The 21,398-nt window shown below is 35.5% G+C and overlaps 1 protein-coding gene across 1 annotated transcript; it reads right to left on the minus strand.

Annotated features, from left to right (window-relative positions):
• Positions 1–1,124: 1,124 nt before the first annotated feature.
• creb3l3a (cAMP responsive element binding protein 3-like 3a) lies at positions 1,125–20,968 on the minus strand. Its single transcript, XM_059342008.1, has 10 exons — positions 20,673–20,968; positions 19,177–19,293; positions 17,857–18,100; positions 14,110–14,243; positions 12,158–12,268; positions 11,232–11,338; positions 9,385–9,453; positions 9,094–9,178; positions 6,129–6,222; positions 1,125–3,962 (listed from the first exon to the last, which is right to left on the minus strand). The coding sequence occupies exons 1-10, from the start codon at positions 20,691–20,693 to the stop codon at positions 3,646–3,648; spliced, it is 1,299 nt and encodes a 432-aa protein (XP_059197991.1). The 5' UTR covers positions 20,694–20,968; the 3' UTR covers positions 1,125–3,645.
• Between the last annotated feature and the right edge of the window lie 430 nt (positions 20,969–21,398).

Raw genomic sequence — 21,398 nt, forward strand, 5'->3', positions numbered from 1 at the left:
TACTGTTATGAGTCTAATCACTCTAAATTAATCACATTTTTTGCGTTAAATCTCGACCTGAAAAGTAACTAAAGCTGTCAGCTAAATGTAGTCGAGTAAAAAGTACAAGCTTTGCCTCTAATTGTAGTGGAGAAGAAGTATAAAGTTACATTAAATGGAAATACTCAAGTAAAGTACAAGTACCTCAAAATTGTACTTAAGTACAGTACTTGAGTAAATGTACTTAGTTACATTCCACCACTGGTCTTCTCCATGAAGGGAGAGTGAGTGAAAACCTAACAAGGTTTGAGGAGGCTGGAAAATTCCGTTGATGCAATGACTTCATGTCAGCTTTGATTCATTATTAAAGACACATTTTTTTCTTAAAAGCCTCTCCATTATTTAAGGTTTCCGTTGTTCTTTCTTTAAATTTATTAACCCTCTATGGTACGGTGTTGCTCTGAGGCAACCATTTTTGGCCTGTTAAAGTTCTACAATGCATGTTTTTGAGTGATGCGATACTTCAAAAAAGAGGGAAGAGTATAGGGAACCAATAGCAATGCTTTAATTTGTCACATGACCTCCAGGAGGCCATAATGAAACCCTATTTTGCAGACTTTTCCAAAGGAAACAGCTTTGCCATTTTGCAACACAAAAAATCACTCAAAACGTCATTTCCTGGCCCTTTACCATCTGGAAACAAATATATTCCTACTGATAGGTGAGTAATCCTTCATTTTTGATAGTTTCATACACTTATATACTGTTCAAGATATTCATTTCAATGGGTCGTTGGTTCAATGGTACAATGTTTCCTTTTGATGTTAAAATTAATTTAAAAAACTTCCTTTTTCACTTGTGCACCGTTATGATGCTATGTTGCCTATGGACTACAAACCCCAAAAACTTCCACAAAAAAAAAAAAGAATTATAACATTTCTTCAGATTATTTTATTTAGTCTATTTTAAGACAAAAAAACACTCCAATTTTTTTTTCCTAACTGGCATCACAATGCGTACCATAGAGGGTTAATGTTATGTATAAGCCAATGTAACAATAATAATCCGTACCTTTTCTGTACCTGAATGTTTTCATAAATCCATGTGTCAGGTATGTTGCAATATTTTTTCATAAAGTCACTCAGTTCAGGGTGAATTTGTTTTAATGTGAACAGTATCGGTGGTTAATTCTTAAGTCAAATAATTTTTATCAAGCCAAAAAAAAAGATACATACAGTATATTTTTGTGTCAGTGCTCATTTCCTTTGACATTACAGAGTTATGAAATTATATTCATGTAAATTCACAAATAGGTACACTATCGGTCAAAAGTTAGAACACCCCAATTTTTTCAGTTTTTTATTGAAATTCAAGCAGTTCAAGTCAAATGAACAGCTTGAAAGGGTACAAAGGTAAGTGGTGAACTGCCAGAGGTAAATAAAAAAAGGTAAGCTTAACCAAAACTGAAAAATAATATACATTTCAGAATTATACAAGTAGGCCTTTTTCAGGGAACAAGAAATGGGTTAACAACTTAACTCTATGGAGTCTTGGGCTATTTTGTCCATTTTTGAATTCTTTTCATGCCTTTGTAAGTCATTTTGTGTCTTTTTGTGTCTTTTTTGGTCATTTTGTGTCTTTTGGTGTCTTTTTTGGTCATTTTGTGTCTTTTTTTAGTCCTTTAGTCCAACATAAAATGTGATTTTGAATCTTTTTTTTAACTTTCAAAACACTATCATGCTCAATAAAGAATTTTAAATGTTGCAATAGTGCATTCATTTCAGAGTACACTGAGACATTAAACTGCATAATTTTTAATTCAATTCTGGAAAAGTTGGTGTGTTCTAAAACTTTTGACCAGTAGTGTAGGTGCAGGTGAAATAAAAGATACAGGGTTGTATTTTGAGATCGGAACAGTATAAAGAATAAGAGAAAAAAGCAAAATAAAAAAAATAATTGAGTAAATATAGACAGAGATAAAGATAAAGTACATGTGTATAAACTAAATAAAAGAGACATAAATAGACACAACATATAGACATGAATTTGATTAAAGATGACAGAATAAGAATACATTTCTGATAAGGTGGTGGTTTATTCTTGTATTTCTTATTATTTGTAGTGGCTCATTTAATCGAAGTATTGAGTTTCCGGTCAGCCCTCGAAGTGAAGCCGAGCTGACCGCTGGGAAAATGTCAACCTGAACATGTCAGACCTTTAGATAAAATTCTGGGCCAAGTGGCACCGAGGATAACAACACTTTCATCCGATCAATGTGCGGTCTGCACTGACCACACAGATACGGTGAGCAACAGGCCTTTAACGAGTAAATATATCAACTTGTCAATTATTGGGAAAGAACTCTGAGTCATGAGATAAGAGGTCATCTGTCTCACCTTTGTCCCAGTTTCCTGCTGTCTCCCTCTCTGCCTCCAGTGACATCCAACCTACTGTACTTTTGTGGCTTGTCTAGACACTGGAGCATATCTTTTCAGGCAGTGTCAGGGGAAATATTGCACAGTGTGCTTTGAGTCCCTTTTAATTATTAAAGCTCAAGAACATGACAGAGAAAATGAAAATGCAGTACTTTAAGGCCACTGTTTTTCACTCTTTTTACATTTTTATTTAATTTATTCGAGGCGCTTTCATCCAGAAATTGATCTAAACAGTTATTTTAATGAAAACGTCCTTTCAAAAAATCCTTTCAACAGTTTACAAATTATCCATCAAGATCAAAACTTATCAAAAAATGTCATTTTTGTCAGCCTTATTTACCCTGACAGCTTCAAACACGCTAATTTACACTTGCATTTTAGCAAAGAGGCAAAGGATACATCTTGACAGGCAATCTCAGAGTAAGATTTAAATCCATTTACCGATATAAAATGTATAACAAACAAGGAAAAGGCACACGGACTGAATATATATATTAAAGGCAAAACAGCTATGATTAAAATCAAATTTTCTCCGTATTTGTAAACAAACAGCAGCTGCAGATTATCCCCTGCTCTAGAAGGATGATTTAGGGCAGAGGTGTCAAACTCTGGCCCGCGGGCCAAATTTGGCCCGCAGTATAATTATATTTGGCCCAGAAAGGCAATACCAAATTATTATTACACAGCGCAAATAATACTACAAATCCCAGAATGCTCTGCTGGTGTTTTGGCTTGAACACAGTAGATCAGTGTGGAGCAAACTGAGCAACAATTAAAGTTGTCTTTATTCAGTTTTTCTTGCTAGTCCAAGGCTTGAATGGTTGCACATTCATTGAAGGATATTATTATTAGTTATTTGGTTTATTATTGTTATTTTATTCTTACATTTATTTTTAGCCTGTGGAAAAAGATAACTGTTAAATTTAAATTTAAAGAAGGCCGCATATAAAATAAAGGGACATACGATTTTTATTTAAATTTTATTTAAGAAATGAATGCCATTGATGTGTTTGTTTGTTTTATCTGATATTCGATTTTGCATGTTTGCAATATTAAGTTATATCAAGCTTTGCTTTTTCCATTTCGTTTGAACTTGTTTAGGTCCATTTTTTCAATAAATATCAATGTTGGCCCGCGACTTTGTCCAAGTTTTACATTTTGGCCCACTGTGTATTTGAGTTTGACACCCCTGATTTAGGGAATTCATGCAGGGATAATTTATTCACTTCTTTTACATGTCATCAGCGTGTGGTCGCAGCCTGGTGGAGCGCTGCGGATCCAAGGTCAAGGTAGCTATGTGACCAGTAATCGGGTCTACGTGGAAATGACCCGCCCTTTCTTCCTGAGTGCCGTTCAGAGACACGGGCTCCGAGCTGGACTGGTCTCGCTTAACTCCCAGTTTTCCCATCATGGTAGTAATATCTTCCAGTCCGAGGTCTCCTGGGGGATGCCGGTGCAGAGGCTCAGCTTCCTCCTCAGCAGAGAACGGGGATTCAATGACATGCAGCACACGTGAAGCCTGCAGGTTCTGCAGGGACCGTGACTGGACTGCGTGAGAAAAAAAGATACGGAGAGAAAATAAACAAGTTGAAGCTTATGCGGACATGCAGCTTTGCTTATTAATACCATGATTTCTATGCTGGCACTGTATTAAGCAGGTGTGAGTGATCTGCATCTTTCTGTGGTGTGACTCAGGCTCTCAGCTACTGTTCGCACTTGAAAAGTAATGCACTGGAATTCATATATAGCCCATGCAATGGTTAGCCAGGAAGTGAAGCTTATTATGCCCCGTGGAACCTGGTCTCACAGGAATCCGTGAAATAGCCACGGATTTGCTTAACTCAAAATCCGTGGAATAGTCACGGAATCACTCAAATTTCCGTGAAACTGACACGGATTTCGCTACAATGCAAGTTAATGACAGTCATATCCCGTGGCTATATCCCATGGATATTTGTTCCTATTGGTTTGTTCCAAGTCACGTGACTTTCAAGGTCCCGGCGGTCAGAACAAAAAACATGGCGGACAGTTCTCTCATTTTTAGTGAAAAAATCAATATTTTTGACTTAGTTTCTGCATGAAAATGGATTTTGATCACATTTCTAGCAAGAAATATATGTTTTATTTTCTAAATATTCACTCAGTGAATGTACATAATCACTTTGTATGTTGGAATAGCCACGGGATATGACTGTCATTAACTCGCATTGTAGCGAAATCCGTGTCAGTTTCACGGAAATTTAAGTGATTCCGTGATTCCGATGATTTTTATCCAGCAGATGAAGGTTCATGTCCCCAGTTAAAAACAAGAAAAGAGGTTGCCAATGATTCCCAAAAGTCTTAAACTTGTCAGAGTTTTTAAATGGAATTACTTGTTTATTTATAGGAAATAAACTACTTGGTTAGGTTTAGGAGGAACTTACTAGTAACCAGTTAGGTTTAGGAAAATACATCTTTACATTGTGTCACATCAAAAAAACCAACAAGTGTTGACTGTTTTTATTTCAAATGAGACATGAACACTAGTCTCCTGGGCCAAAGTCCTGAAGTGGAGTCTCGCAGTCTTTATGTTTCTTCACCTCACTTAATGTTTTTACACCTGTAATATTGCAAAGATGACTTATATGGCTATTTTTTGGGGGGGTTAACACAGTCTGGTGAAACCAGTTATTTTGTCAACTTGTAAGTTAACATCCGTACACAGCTTTTTACTAAAGTAGTTAGTTAGTTAGGTAAACAATCCCATTTTTTTTCTCAATTCAACCAAGTAGTTTTGGTGTCTAAGGGCTTCCAAATGCACCAGAATTCAGTTTGCTGCAGGTGAGAACGTAGTCCGAACCAAAGGAAGAAAGCGGACCAAAAGCAGAGTGCATTCTGGATTGAATTTAAGTGGAAATTTGAAAAAATGAACACCAGGCACGGTAGGAGTAGGCTTGAAAAATGCCTCGTGGACAGACGTGGCCTTATGATTAAGTAAAGGCACTTCTGAAATATGGTTAGATGATCACATAACACAGGTGCTTGTGGAACTGTCCGCCATGTTTTTTGTTCTGACCGCCGGGACCTTGAAAGTCACGTGACTTGGAACAAACCAATAGGAACAAATATCCATGGAATAGCCACGGGATATGACTGTCATTAACTTGCATTGTAGCGAAATCCGTGTCAGTTTCACGGAAATTTGAGTGATTCCGTGGCTATTCCACGGATTTCTGTGAGACCAGGTTCTGTGAGTAGATTAAATTCAAAACTAAAGATATTCCAGACTGTAAAACTAGTAACAAAGTCTTTAGCATTCAGGGAAAGTGCAGGATCTGTTGCTTATCCAAAGCTGTCAAACAGCTTATGGTAACAAATGACACCTTGGTGCTCTGCAGAGCCTGACCTTGCCTCATAATTAAATTTACATTTCGGACATTTGTGCCAATAAATCTATTAATAAAGCAGTGATTAATGGTAATTCATCAGAAGCTGTTGACAGAGCTGCGGCTTAACAACCATAATGATAATACACGATCTCGTGCGTTGGCTCTAATCTTTAAAGTTTTAAGTCGACAGTAAATCCTCAGACAGGCTGCAAGGCTCTGCAGGTGAGAAGAGCTTCCAGCGGTGGGCGAGACTGCTGTTCTAACAAGCTCCTCGGTGGTGACGGAGAGCTGCTGGATTAGCTGGCAGGCGGGGGAACAAAGCTATTTGCTGCTGAAGGTTACTCACTTCTGACTGGACTGAAGTCTCCTTGGCTGACCTTGGTGTCAGAGAAGGGCTTGAGGTTGGGGAACAGGATTAGAGAGAAGGACAGCAGAATCACCTGTAGATGTGATAAAAAATAGATAAGTAAAAAGGGTTGGAGAGAAACAGGAGAATATAGAAAGAAAGATGCTGAAAATCTCTACACTGTAAAAAATGTTTGTAAAAATGACAGTAAAACACTGTCAAATTGCATCAGAAAATTAAAAATGTAATATCACCGTAGTACAGGGGTGGGCAATTAATTTCCCCAAGGGGCCACATGACCAATACCACGAAGGTTGCAGGGGCCGGACCAAAACTCTGAACTGAATTCTGCTCAATGTTAATGTAATCGCTTTATAAAATATAGTAAATTATCTGGTTTTGAGCTGCTACTGATAGGAACACATGTTATGATGAGACTGTTAATGTGGAGTAAATCAAGTATAGCAGTAAAAAATAGTAAATACTCCAATCACTATATCACTTTTCCATTTATTTTAAACACAACTGTAAATGACCTTTAGCAAGGTTCCTATATATGTTTTTGTATTATATAGCTTGTTTTTCATGTTTGTACATTTTCAAGGTGTTTAACAATGTTGTGATGCTTTTATTTTGAAAAGGTGCCGTCCAGTGTGAAACAGGTGCTTTAATTTTGAAAGCTAGTGACAGGAAATAACCGGTAGAACGGTTAAATGAAAAAACAAACGGTAAATAATAACGAGTGCGTAGTAATTCATATAAAGTTGATATAAAGTATCTAAAGGCTTCTATAGTGGCTGACTGACAGGACACAAGGTTTGTTAAAGTTTATTTTATTCTGTCATATATATTAGTGGCTATATTTGTTGTCTTAACTATAGTAAAAGTGCTTGTTAGCTCAAGTGCTAATGCTAATGTTTGCTATTTTTTTTCAAAATAAAAGCACTGCGGTTATATTGATTTCTAATTTCTGGGTAACCTCACGCGGGCCAATGCCCAGGTCTGCCGTAGTAGATGCTTGTAATTACCGTAAATCAAGGAATAATGCAAAACTTTTAGACACAAACACAGTTTTTTCATGTAAAATGAATGGAGAAATACCATAATGTCATAAGGACACAATCACCCTAAAAAATAAAGGCACTACTCAGTCTAAATTACAGTTTTTGCTGATTTTTACATTTAAATTTACAGTAGAAAACTCCCTGTATTTTTTACGGTGAAATTCTGTTTTTTAAATTTTAATAGTGTACATTGTTAAACTTTTTTTTATGGCTTGTATTTTGGATAGTACCACTCTGAAAAATGTTTTTTAATGCATTTCTCAGGAGAAACAGTAATAGTTTTCTCACTGTTCTTTTCTTGTCAAGCAAAGGATTCTGTGTCTGGGAACTGAGGCTCATTTATATTTATAGATTAAAAGTTTTTTAAAATTCTTCTCCACGCATGTTGCCTCAGGTCCTACACTTTATTCCATTGGTGTGATCAAAGGCAATGAATGGCTTCTGTTCAGACAGGGACATAGGGGACTGGGCCTTTTTTGTGTCCTTTGTGCTTTCTTGTCCATTGTGAACATATGTAGATTGCTCTATGGTTGCTCCATATAATGGTTGTTGCTGTTTTGCTTGCTGCAATGGTGGAGTTTTATTTAACTTTGAGTCAAACAGCTTTGTCTGGGTTTCACACACACACACACACACACACAGAGCCGGCCCAAGGCATAAGCGAACTAAGCGACTGCTTAGGGCCCCGTGGCCACTAGGGGTCCCCAAGAGCAATGCAAAACAATATTTTTTATTTTATTTAAAAATGCCAAGATAAAGGTATGTTGTCTTGGTAATGGATTGTTTATCAAAGAGATTTGTGCAGCTGTTAAGAGCAAATTAGCTAGTTGTTTTTGCAATTCGGCTACTTTATATAGTTTGAGATTTGTTGTTTGCACAAATTGTTTGCTGCACATTGCTGTTGCAGTTTTTTGAAGCCAAAAATAATAAACCAGATGAAACTTTTACTAAAATATATATAATATAGGGTTTTTTTAATATAATATTTTACCATTTGGAACGATGTGTAAATCAACCCTAGCTCGCTCTTCTCGTTGAATGTGCTACATTTTGAGATTAAAAACCATATTATGTGACACCCTGGACATCATCTATTCATTGGTATTATTTTTATTATTATTGCATTGGGCCACCCCCATTAATGTGTAAAGACATATCAGTCTGACAATAGGATCATGTAAACAACACTGACAGAGCCACAATGAGTTTATAGTAGGTGTGTGAATATAGGGGTGTGCCATATCGTATCGTTGACGATAATATCGGTATATTTTTTTTATGGTTAAAAAAATGCATATCATGATATTGGCAACATTCCTACTTCTTGATATAGTGGTTAAAGTTGTTTTAATCACAAAAAGCTACTTACTCTCTGTCGCTAAACACATGCAGCTTTCAAAATAAGAGCACAGTGTGTTAAGAGAATCCACCACAGAATTTACAAGAAGACTGTCAAAATAAGATGCCTTAAATAAAACATACAAGAACCTTTATTCTCCTTTACAAAATGTCATTAAAATATGCCCCTGAAACCCCTAAATGGTTATTTTTTTATTATTTGCTCATACTCAAGAGTACATTTTTTTGTATTTGGCAACTGTTGAGATTTGCACTTCAAACTACATTTTATTTTATTTTTTAAATTATTGATACAGACTAAAAAAAATCATATTTCCTATATCGTCAAGAATATCGTTATCGCAAAAATAGCCTGAAATATCGTGATATTCTTTTAGGGCCATATTGCCCAGCCCTATGTGAATGATCAACAATCAATTATTAAATTGTTTAATTTTTGTTTAATTAGAGGGACCCAAAATCGAATTCTGCTTAGGGCCCCATGGTGGCTTGGGCCGGCTCTGCACACACACACACACACACACACACACACACACACATACCAGTACACATGTCCCAGTCTGGGCCGGCTTGTTAGATGAATTCATGACCATCGCCTGCAGCTTGTGCAACTGTTCCATTAGAGTCCTGCAGAGAGAAAGAAAAAAAAGGGGAAAAGTAATAATAAGGAAAAAATAAAAAATAAAAATAAAAAAGACGGACAAAAATAATTGGATTAACAAGGGTTTGAGGGAACGAGATGGTGCAGTAAAATGCTGAAGGCAGTTTCTGAGTGGAAAAAATGTCATTACAAATGTTGTCAGGAATTAGACAGAGAACTTTAAATGTCTCACATGTTACATTTCTGCAGCTGGGACACTTTCCTCTGCAGCTCCTGGTTGTGTGCATTGCAGGCAGCCATCCTAGAGGAGATGATGCACAATTATCAATCCAATCCAATCCAATCCACTTTATTTATGTAGCACAATTTTAGCAAACACAAGGTTTCCAAAGTGCTGCACAAACAATAAATACTAGGGCTGTCAAATGATTAATTTTTTTAATCGCGATTAATCGCAGAATTTCCATTCGCGATTAATCGCGTTTTGAATTACATGTTTAGAATTCTGTTATTTCGCATTTAAAGGCAGTTTTAAGCCCATAATGTAAATCATTTGTTACCATTGTGTCTTAAATGGGAATCAAATGAACACAAAGAAAGAATTTCCTTTTTGACCTTTTGTATTTTCTTTCAAAAAAGTGCCATGTAGATGAACTTAATACACTGTCTACTTCTAATACAGTTTTTCAAATAAAGTACAACTTGTCTATTTCAAAATAAAAAATACAAAAATACAGCTTAAGCAAAATGCTACAACAGTGTGGTCATGAAACCATGGCTTAGAGGCAGGAAACAACTTCCAAGTATTAAGAGGAATAAAGTAACATAGATTAAAATGCAATTAAAAAAAATTAACGCGTTATGGATTGCATTAATCTAATGTCGATTAACGCGTTAACGCTGACAGCCCTAATAAATACATAACACAATACAAAGAGATGTAGTAAACAATAGAACAGTAAGATGCAATAAGATAGAATAAATTAAAAATGGGATAAAAATAAATAAAATAAAATGTAAAATGTACTGCCCGCACAAAATATGTGTTTTTATCACAAACTGGATGCACTTTTTATTGCTGGCATGTATTGTACAGTAACATATGTGTGTGATTAATATTCCATCTGTTTAACACCAAGCTTTTAAAACTAAAATGTATATTCCTGCTCATTCATTCAATCATAACATACTGGAAAAATATGTGTTTAGCCGCTCAGAAAGCTGATGTTTTAAAAAATATTTCAGCAATTTGTCTGACACAGCTCATAAAAAAGATAAAATGGGAAGTAAGGTTGACAGCATGTGACAAAAGTGAGAATTAAAGCAGGGTTATGGGTACCAGCTCATCAGGATGCCACAAGGTGACTTTAATAATGTACTGGAATTAAGTGAACAAGTGTTGCCTGAAGGGCATTTACAGTTTGCTTTAGAAAATGGTTAGCATACACTGTAACAAATTGCTGTAAGAAAACAGCCAAATTGTGACAGTAACATACTGTTTTAAAATGGTATTATACTGTAGAAAACAATGCATTCTGGGCAATATTTGTAGGTAGTTTGCCATTTCCCATAAAAAACTGTAATATACCATACATAGCATTGCATTCTGGGAGTTATGGTAGAATCAACAGCGGTGAGGCTGATAAAATACGGAAAGCTGCTGTATTTCTAGAGGAGACGTTCAGCATACTCTGGTCTTTCCTTTCTTGGAACATCCATTTTAATCATGCATTTCTTGAGCAAATCACTTAATTAAATCAATCATCAATTAAGTTGAACTATGTTTTATTTGTTAGATGATGTTTGCAGTATCAGTATTTTACTGTCAAATCAAGGATGTAAAGGATTGTACTGTAATTCAGTATGTGGTTTTATCAAAGTAACATACTGTAAAAAATAATAAATAAAAAATAACAGTAAGGGAATTGTAAAAATAACAGTAGAATGCTGGCAACCCTGCTGCCAGTATTTTACTGATAATTTACAAGACAATTGTTTACAGTGTATTACATATGCTGTTCAAAACATTTAAAATAATCATAATTCATCTTGCTTCTCGTGAATACATGTGATGCTTACCTGCTCTCCAGTCCATCAATATACTCCTTCTTCTTCTTCCTGCTCTCCTGAGCCGACTGCTTATTGCGAATCTTTCTGCGTATTTTCTTCAGAATCCTTTCTTCATACTAGATTGACAAAGAATGGAAGTTTTTCATTTTGAGCCTCTATATTAGATACACTCGGGTTTAATTGTTTGCATTTGATAAATCTTTATTGTCCCCGAGGGCCAATTTGTTCTGCATTCAGTAGTAAAAAAATGTCACACAACAAACAAATAATCATAATAAATACAAAACACAGAACCAACCTGGTCTCACAGAAATCCGTGAAATAGCCACGGATTTCGCTTAACTCAAAATCCGTGGAATAGCCACGGAATCACTCAAATTTCCGTGAAACTGACACGGATTTCGCTACAATGCAAGTTAATGACAGTCATATCCCGTGGCTATTCCATGGATATTTGTTCCTATTGGTTTGTTCCAAGTCATGTGACTTTCAAGGTCCCGGCGGTCAGAACAAAAAACATGGCGGACAGTTCTCTCATTTTTAGTGAAAAATCAATATTTTGACTTAGTTTCTGCATAAAAATGGATTTTGATCACATTTCTAGCGAGAAATATATGTTTTATTTTCTAAATATTCACTCAGTGAATGTACATAATCACTTTGTATGTTGGAATAGCCACGGGATATGACTGTCATTAACTTGCATTGTAGCGAAAATCCGTGTCAGTTTCACGGAAATTTGAGCGATTCCGTGGCTATTCCACGGATTTTGAGTTAAGCGAAATCCGTGGCTATTTCACGGATTCCTGTGAGACCATGTTGCACAGAACATAAAAACATTAAAGCATAAAAGAATATGGGAGACATCATGGAATATGTAATTTACATTGCTTAAGAAAGACAAAGCGATTGTGCAGGTATTAATTGCAGTTTACCTTTGTAAGAGGTAGTTGGCTGGGGAGAGCCACCCCCTCCTTGGCCAAAAGCTTCTTCTCATCTTCATTGAGAATCAGCTCTTGAATGGACTGCTGGGATGGGTGTGGGGCCTGGTAGTGAGATATGATTACGAATATTTAAAACATAATCTCTCCTGTGTGATTAAATTTTCTCTTAGCCCCCACCCCCCTCTCTCTCCCCTTAGAGGCTCACGGGGAGAAGTAAAATGAGTGCAGACTATCAGGCCGCCTCCATCACTCTCATTTCATGGCTACCTCAAAGCAATTACGGCGTGAGAACCTAGGTTGCATTCTGTCACTCTCTCCATCTTATTAAACTGGTTTGTGAAGATGGGATCAATACCCGGAGTGGGATGAAATCCACAACGCTGCACACACTCAAGTTTCAGAAGAGCAAACACACTAATCTGCTTGTGGTGGTCCTGTGTGTGCACATCCACTTTTAGGAATATTTATTTGGTAATCAAATAATTCAGATGAAATATGGTGGTCTACCCCCCATGACAAATGGGCTATCTTACCCTTAATAACTCTCGGTCAATTTAACCTTTAGAACTGAGCATAGTCAACAACCCTCTTTCAATAAATATGCACACACACACACTCACTAAACCAGTAGTTCTCAACCTTTTTGAGTTGCGACCCCCAATTTAACATGCATGTTGTCCGCGACCCCCGCTCACTGAACACAATCTCACACGCAAAGTTCAGATCACCCAAAAAAGAAACAAAATGACCAAAAAACGGAAACAAAATGACCAAAAAAGACACAAATTGACCACAAAATGATCAAAAAAAGACACAAAATGACCAAAAAAGACACAAAATGACCAAAAGAAGACACAAAATGACCGAAAAAGACACAAATTAACCACAAAATTATCAAAAAAAGACACAAAATGACCAAAAAAGACACAAATTGACCACAAAATGATCAAAAAAAGACACAAAATGACAAAAAAAGACACAAAATGACCAAAAGAAGACACAAAATGACCAAAAAAGACACAAATTAACCACAAAATTATCAAAAAAAGACACAAAATGACCAAAAAAGACACAAAATGACGAAAAAAAGACATAAATGACCAAAAAAGGAAACAAAATGACCAAAAAAGACACAAATTGACCACAAAATGATAAAAAAAGACACAAAATGACCAAAAAAGACACAAAATGACCAAAAGAAGACACAAAATGACCGAAAAAGACACAAATTAACCACAAAATTATCAAAAAAGACACAAAATGGCCAAAAAAGACACAAAATGACAAAAAAAGACATAAAATGACCAAAAAAAGGAAACAAAATGACCAAAAAAGACACAAATTGACCACAAAGTGATCAAAAAAAGACACAAAATGACCAAAAAGACACAAATTGACCACAAAATTATCAAAAAAAGACATAAAATGACCAAAAAAAGGAAACAAAATGACCAAAAAAGACACAAATTGACCACAAAATGATCAAAAAAAGACACAAAATGACCAAAAAAGACACAAAATGACCAAAAGAAGACACAGAATTACCAAAAAAGACACAAAATGACAAAAAAACAAACACAAAATGACAAAAAAAAGACACAAAATGACCAAAAAAGACACAAAATGACAAAAAAAACAACACAAAATGACAAAAAAAGACATTAAATGACCAAAAAGACCAAAACACATTAACACATGAACACTTTAACACAGTGGAGACAGAGCTGACTTCTAAAATGATTTGGCGACCCCCAGAAATCATCTTGCGACCCCAATTGGGGTCCCGACCCCAAGGTTGAGAATAGCTGCACTAAACAACAGGTCCTCTGCATGAGTCAAGCAGCCAAAATAAAATAGACAAACACCAATAAGATACACCCCCCCCCCACCACCACCACCACTATTACTGTAGCATCACCCACAATCAGCCAGGACACACTTACGGGCTCGGGCGTGCCAGACAGCAGCAGATCCTTGACAGTCAGCGGGAGGCCGGGGGACAGCTGTGGCCTCTGGACATGAGAAGGATCTTGTGTAATCCTCGTCCTGCCCGTTGGGAGTCCAGGCTCCCAGCCATCTGCAGCCACAAAGGCACAAAAACACACATAAAGCGCCTGCAAACAGAGATCAGTATGACGAGCTATTGTCAATGTTTGGCTCTGTGATAAACAACAATAGAAGTAAATGCGAAATGGCATTTGGAGCCTGAACATTACACGAATACCAATTACTATGTTGTATTCCCAAAACATAGTAACTGGTATTTGTGTGCTTTCCATAAGCAATAACATCAGTGGCTAGATCATTTCAGTACACAGTCACAAAAGATGTATGTGATCCTACTTTATCTTCTGTGATACAGGAGATCCAGGGATTCATCTTCAAAAGATATTGCAACTTAATTTCACATTCACTACTTCTCCTGGAGCAGAAACGCTATATAACCCTTGTGTTTCCTTCTGGACAAGATTTATTGGTAACACTTTACAATAACCATCTAAGTTATGTTTTTAGATGGTTAATAAATATTAATTACAAATATTAACCATTTACAAAGTACTACAATTAGGTCTACATATTTCATCTTTATAGATTTTTTTTTCAACCATTTTCTTAAAGCTATATAACTAATTTGGAAATCATTAACAAATGCTTAAAATAGTGTTTAAAATGTTATGAGTGCAACTATAAACCATTAATAAAAAGTCCATTGATGAACATTATTAATTAGAATTGAATTGTGTATTAATGGTAAAGTAACTATTAACTTACATTAATAAACTATCCATTTGCCATTTATAAATGATGATTTAACATTAATAAACTATCTATTTACCTTTATAAATGATGGTTATTGTAAAGTGTTACCGATTTATTTTCATTTTTGATTGTAATTAAATCATTTTTGACTGTGTTAATGCATATTGAATATATTTTGCCAATAGTATATATTTTTTTTCCTGAGACCCCGTGAAAAAAGGGGTGAAAAAAATCAAAAACTGATGTGTCCTTTTTATTAACAACCTTTATTAAAAAAAGGAAATTAAATTGACCTTAAAGGTTAAAAACTGTGAAAATAAATGAAAGGCAACCAGAGGGAGTTTATTTAAAGAGACACACAGGGGTTGATGTAGTGTTATCAGGATTGCATGATGATGTTATTAGTAAGCGGGTTAATTAATAATTAGACCAGCTATTCTCAACCTTGTGACTTTTTTGGTTATTTTGTTTCTTTTTTGGGTCATTTTGTGTCTTTTTTGGTCTTTTTGTGGTCAATCTGTGTCTTTTTTGGTAATTTTGTTTCTTTTTTGGGTCATTTTCTGTCTTTTTTGGTTATTTTGTGTCTTTTTTGGTAATTTTGTGTCTCTTTTGGTCAATTTGTGTCTTTTTTGGTAATTTTGGACTCAGACTACCCATAATGCCTTGCACACACCGGTCTACCGGGAGATTTAAAAATGGCGAGCATAGAAACAGCGACGCCGGCGGTGCAATATGCATTTAAATATATAAGTATTTTCAGTTTACACTGAATGTTATCACATAAGCAAAAACATATGCATAAACAAATGCCAGAATATTTAGCTAAAGATAATAAACGTCATCTTGATACATTGCCGGTGAAGTTAATTAATGCTGTCTCAGTCGCTAAAGTTATTGTTAATTGTTATACATTTCTTTATTGTGTTTACAGGGACCGAAAGTCCGCTATTATCCATTATTGCTATTTATAAATAACTGTTATTGTACTGTACTGTAAAATAAAAAATAAAATGTATGTGTCGCTGCTTTTAATGAAACTAAGTAGCGGCCAAATTCAGCCAGGATCAGTTAAATATTCAGGTTTAATCCACTTTGTGGCTTTTACTTGCTAAATGTGGAGATTCAACCTTAAAGCATCTTCTTCCATTTTCACAAATATGTGAAATGAGTGCTGATGCCAAAGAAACATCCATGTCGTGAACTGATTTAGAAATTTAGAAATTTCCATTGTGGATTATCCCCCTTGTGTCTATTTCCCTGTCCGTATATTATCTATTTCTATTTTTGTTTGTCACCCACTGTCTGCTATTGGGTCTGTTCTTCAGGGAACCTTAACACATCTATCTGCTTATACTCTGGTCATTTGCCAGTGGGAAAAAATGAAGACCTTTAATTTATATTTTGCAATCAAAGTAAAAGGCTGGTAATGGCTGTGGGTCTGACTAATGCTTGGAGCAATCATTTACATCCCAAAAGGTTCTTATGCAATGAAAACCACTCCAATGACTAGGACTTGGTTAAGCTGTTAGCCAGAAAGCTCACGTTATGCTAAAAAGTTTTTAAAGTCAATAACATTGTATATGGTTGACAACAAATAGATAAAATGTGACAGTATGTGAAACAACAAGACTAACTAGCTATCCAGCCATGAGACTGTCCCCGAATCAATATCAAGATTTCAATAACAAATGATAAATGATAACTTTATCTAATGTGTACCGTCAGGTAAAACCTGATGTAGTGAGCTGAACAGAAAATGGGACATGAGATGATCATTTATGGGACACAAGGTATCAGTAAGTTTAAAGAAGTAGTGTTCTTATTCAGCTCGTGTGTTACAGTCTCCATCCGCTGGTGTTCAGAGGACGAAGCACTCCGTATTGGAAATAATTAAATTTTACTGCATCCCTGCTGGGGTTTGGTTACTGCTTGTCGGCGCATTAATTCAGAACGGTGAGCAGAAAGTTTAACTGGAACACACCCTGCAGCCAATCAGAATCGAGTATGCACCCAGACTGTGGTATAACAGAAAATGAATTAGCAAACATTTGGAGAATTGAGAAAGTGTGGTTTTCATGGGTCTTGAACATGAATATTTTCTGCATTTCTTCTATAATTGAATAGTCTCTGGGATTTTGACTGTTTGTCCGACAGAACACAATATTTGTTGGGATGTCTCTGGACGTTTTTTAACAATCTTATGACAATTTATAGACTCATAGAGCAGTAGTTCTCAACCTTTTTGAGTCGCGACCCCCAATTTAACATGCATATTGTCCATGCTCACTGAACAGAATCTCACACGCACAGTTCAGATCACCCAAAAAAGAAACAAAATGACCAAAAAAGACACAAATTGACCACAAAATGATCAAAAAAGACACAAAATGACCAAAAAAAGACACAAAATGACCAAAAAAAGACACAAATTGACCAAAAAGACACAAATTGACCAAAAAAGACACAAAATGACCAAAAAAAGACACAAAATGACTAAAAAAAGACACAGAATGACAAAAAAAGACACAAAATTACCAAAAAAAACACAAAATGACCAAAAAAAGACACAAAATGACTGAAAAAAAAGACACAGAATGACCAAAAAAAGGAAACAAAATGACCAAAAAGACACAAATTGACCACAAAATGATCAAAAAAAGACATAAAATGACCTAAAAAGACACAAAATGACAAAAAAAAAACACAAAATGACCCAAAAAAAGACATTAAGTGACCAAAAAGACTAAAACACATGAACACTTTAACACAGTGGAGACAGAGCTGACTTCCAAAATTATTTGGCGACCCCCAGAAATCATCTCGCGACCCAAATTGGGGTCCCGACCCCAAGGTTGAGAATAGCTGTCATAGAGGATGAAAATAATCATAGATTGTAACATATTTTTCATAACTGGATATTTGTGACTCACTGAGGTCGATGGAGATGTTAGCTTCAAGGTCTGCCTTGGTTTGTGGCCTCATATTGAAGTACTGGGCGTCTCCATGAGGGCTTTCAGGGCGCTGAGGGCTGTCCATCTGGTCTGATGGGGGGTCCTCACTGATCCCACTGTCACTGGGAGACGGGGACCAGAGTGGCGAGCCCGACACAGAATCCTTTCCACTCAGAATGGCGTTGAGGAAGTCATCGTCTGTCTGTTCGACCGGCTGCAGCATCTGCTGGGTGGAAAAAACAGAGCTGCCATTAGTCTGTATAATAAAATGATCAATTTATAACAATGAACAATGGAACAATTCTAACCTTTTTTTTTGTTTTGTTCAAACAATATCTCATTTTACACAAAAGGAACCCAGAATGTTACATTGTACATTGTGTCTTTTTTGGTCATTTGTGTCTTATTTTGGTAATTTTGTGTCTGTTGTTGTGTCTTTTTTAGTTATTTTGTGTCTTTTTTTTGTCATTTTGTGTCTTTTTTGGTAATTTTGTGTCTGTTGTTGTGGTTTTTTTTGTTATTTTGTGTTTTTTTTTGTCATTTTGTGTCTTTTTTGTCATTGGTGTCATTTATGTGTCTTTTTTGTGTCTGTTTTAGTTATTTTGTGTCTTTTTTGTCATTGGTGTCATTTATGTGTCTTTTTTGTGTCTGTTTTAGTTATTTTGTGTCTTTTTTTGGTCATTTTGTGTCTTTTTTTGTTATTCTGTGTCTTTTTTGTCATTGGTGTCATTTATGTGTCTTTTTTGTGTCTGTTTTAGTTATTTTGTGTCTTTTTTTGGTCATTTTGTGTCTTTTTTTGGTCATTTTGTGTCTTTTTTTGTCATTTTTATGTCTTCTGTGGGGTTTTTTGGTTATTCTGTCTTCTCATTTTGTGTCTGTTGTTGTGTCTTTTTTAGTTATTTTGTGTCTTTTCTTTGTCATTTTGTGTCTTTTTTGTCATTAGTGTCATTTATGTGTCTTTTTTGTGTCTGTTTTAGTTATTTTGTGTCTTTTTTTGGTCATTTTGTGTCTTTTTTTTTGTCATTTTTATGTCTTCTGTGTTTTTTTTTTTGTTATTCTGTCTTCTCATTTTGTGTCTTTTTCAAGACATTCAAAGATTTTGAATGCTTAAATATCATCTTTGCCATTTTTTCATGTGCTAATGTGCCCCTCTGATTAAACACTGGCCCCTCCTTGGCCCCCACAGTAAAATTGGTCTAGAACCACCACTGCTACAGAACATACACGACACAGTGCACACAAACATTTGCTATCTGTAGCATGCATGGGTGACGTTAGAGATCCCACAGTCTCACGCACATCTGGGTCCTGGACTGGCCAGCTGTAATGGTTGCCATGGCGTCCTGTTTCCTCATGACGGAGAATCCCTTCATTTTGATCAAACAGCCAGTCGAGCATTTCAATGCCATCACAACCCTGAAATGAGATCATGACATTTTATGACTTCTATGTATTTCATGCTTTCCGAAGTAAAGACAACAACAATAGTGAGGTTTCATATATTGCAACAGCTGGGGACTGCTTTTTACTGTCAACCTTTTTATCATGTGTTCATCCCCCAACACACACTATGCTGTACAATATGTCCCCTCAATCTGTCAGCCCCTTAATAATCATTTTACTGTTTAATGCCATTTTAAAGCAGCCATTTTCTGTGGATTAATATGATTGCATTTAATTTGCATTGATGCCTGAACTTTGCTCTGCTGGTTTCCCCAATAACTCATAACGAAACTATAATCTCAAGTTGTCAAATAGCAAGCCTTATGAGTGCAGTGGTACATATCAGTATATGGACCTGAAATAAAAAAAGGAAAAAAAACATGGTGGAATTTTTTTTAACTACACTGTAAAAAAAAATCTGTTTAATTTACGGTAAAATTACGGCAGCTGTGGTTGCCAGAACTTCACCGTAAGAAATACAGTGAGCGTATGTAAATGTAAGTATCAGCAAAAGCTGTAATTTATACTGGGTCATTCATTTCATCATGGTATTTCAACATTAATTTGACATGAAAATTTTATATTTTTACAGCAAAACTGTGTGTGTTTACAGTTTGCAACAGTAGAATTTAAAGTTTTATACTATTCTTTGATTTACAGTAATTAAAAGTATCTACGACGGTGATGTACAATGTTTAATTTTACGACCTATTTCTAATGCAATTGGACAGTGTTTTACTGTAATTTCAACAAACATTTTTTACAGTGTAAAGCTGAGCTCTGTGAATACATATTTGGCTAGCTAATTTTCTACACATAAATAGAACTTTTATACTTTAACAGACCAACTTTCATCATAATTTAGCATAAGCGTGGAACTAAGAGAGAGGCAAACATAAATATCATTAAACATGAAAAAAAGAAGTGAAAGTTTATGTTCACACTCAATTCTGCATGCCATTTTTGTGTCAATGGCATTGTAGTCTTTTTGGAAACTACAAACTAACAAGGTGGGAAAAGACTTCAGGGATAGAGTACATAAAGAATGTTTTGAGCATTTTATATAATTTGATGGCTTATAGTTTGTGTAGATGGAGTACAAGCAGCAAAAAAGAAAAAAATAAAGAAAAAAGATCAGTAAAAGTATTTTTAAAGGTCATTATTCTGTGTTTATGTGATAAAGAAGGCTTTAGTCTACAATTTAAGCCATGTGTTATGAACATTTGACACATTTTTAATTAAAAAAATATGAGGAAGTAATTCATGGGCACTAATCAGGATATAAGGAATGACCCAACTGGCAATCCGCAAAGCAATAAAAAAAATTAAAAGTGTTATATTTGGTTAATTACCTGATCGGGGTAGTGCTCCATAGTTTCCTGGCTTGGGTGGAAAACCAAAGAAGCCTCCAAGACAACAGAGATCCAGCCAAAATATCCAATTTAATTTGTTGTGGGGCGGTTTTGTCTCCGTTCCTACTGTATCTCTCAATGCTTCTTCTCAGGTCCAAAGTGTAAACTCCAACTCAACACACCCAGACAAGTCGCTTGCTTCGTCCCCATTGGCTACAAGGAGATCTAATCTGATTGGTAGCCAAGAGTACACAACTAAGGAACTTCACAAGTTGGTCTATCAGGAGACGGAGGACATGAAGTCTCCACTTAGATGTAAAACAACATAAGGGTCAAAGTCTGCTCTTTCTTTTCCTCTTATTTATTTGATTGCTTATTGACAGAAGGATAGCTCTGACCTCATGGATAGGATTTAGAAAACAAAAGTCAAAACGGTTTACAAAAATATTGTAGATTAAAGGAATTTCTACCATTCTGTAGTAGCATTGTTATCACTGTGTTAGTATTTTAAACTGACTAAAAAGAAATACTTATACACTACCGGTCAAAAGTTTTAGAACACACCAACTTTTCCAGAATTTAAATGAAAATGATGCAGTTTAATGTCTCAGTGTACTCTGAAATTAATGCACATTTGCAACATTTAAAATTCTTTATTGAGCATGATAGTGTTTTGAAAGTAAAAAAAAGATTCAAAATCACATTTTATGTTGGACTAAAGGACTA

The sequence above is a fragment of the Centropristis striata genome, chromosome 9 (genome assembly GCF_030273125.1).
Source record: "Centropristis striata isolate RG_2023a ecotype Rhode Island chromosome 9, C.striata_1.0, whole genome shotgun sequence".
Classification (NCBI taxonomy): Eukaryota; Metazoa; Chordata; class Actinopteri; order Perciformes; family Serranidae; genus Centropristis; species Centropristis striata.

What these genes read in the sequence shown, in the direction of transcription:
- creb3l3a (XM_059342008.1), bottom strand. Translation starts at nt 20,693, where the DNA reads ATGGAGCACTACCCCGATCAG. An exon ending in AGACTGGGACATGTGTACTG is followed by an intron (nt 6,223 to 9,093) that starts GTATGTGTGTGT and finishes TCACATCTACAG; the next exon opens with GTGATTCTGCTGTCCTTCTC. An exon ending in AGACTTCAGTCCAGTCAGAA is followed by an intron (nt 3,963 to 6,128) that starts GTGAGTAACCTT and finishes TTTCTCACGCAG; the next exon opens with TCCAGTCACGGTCCCTGCAG.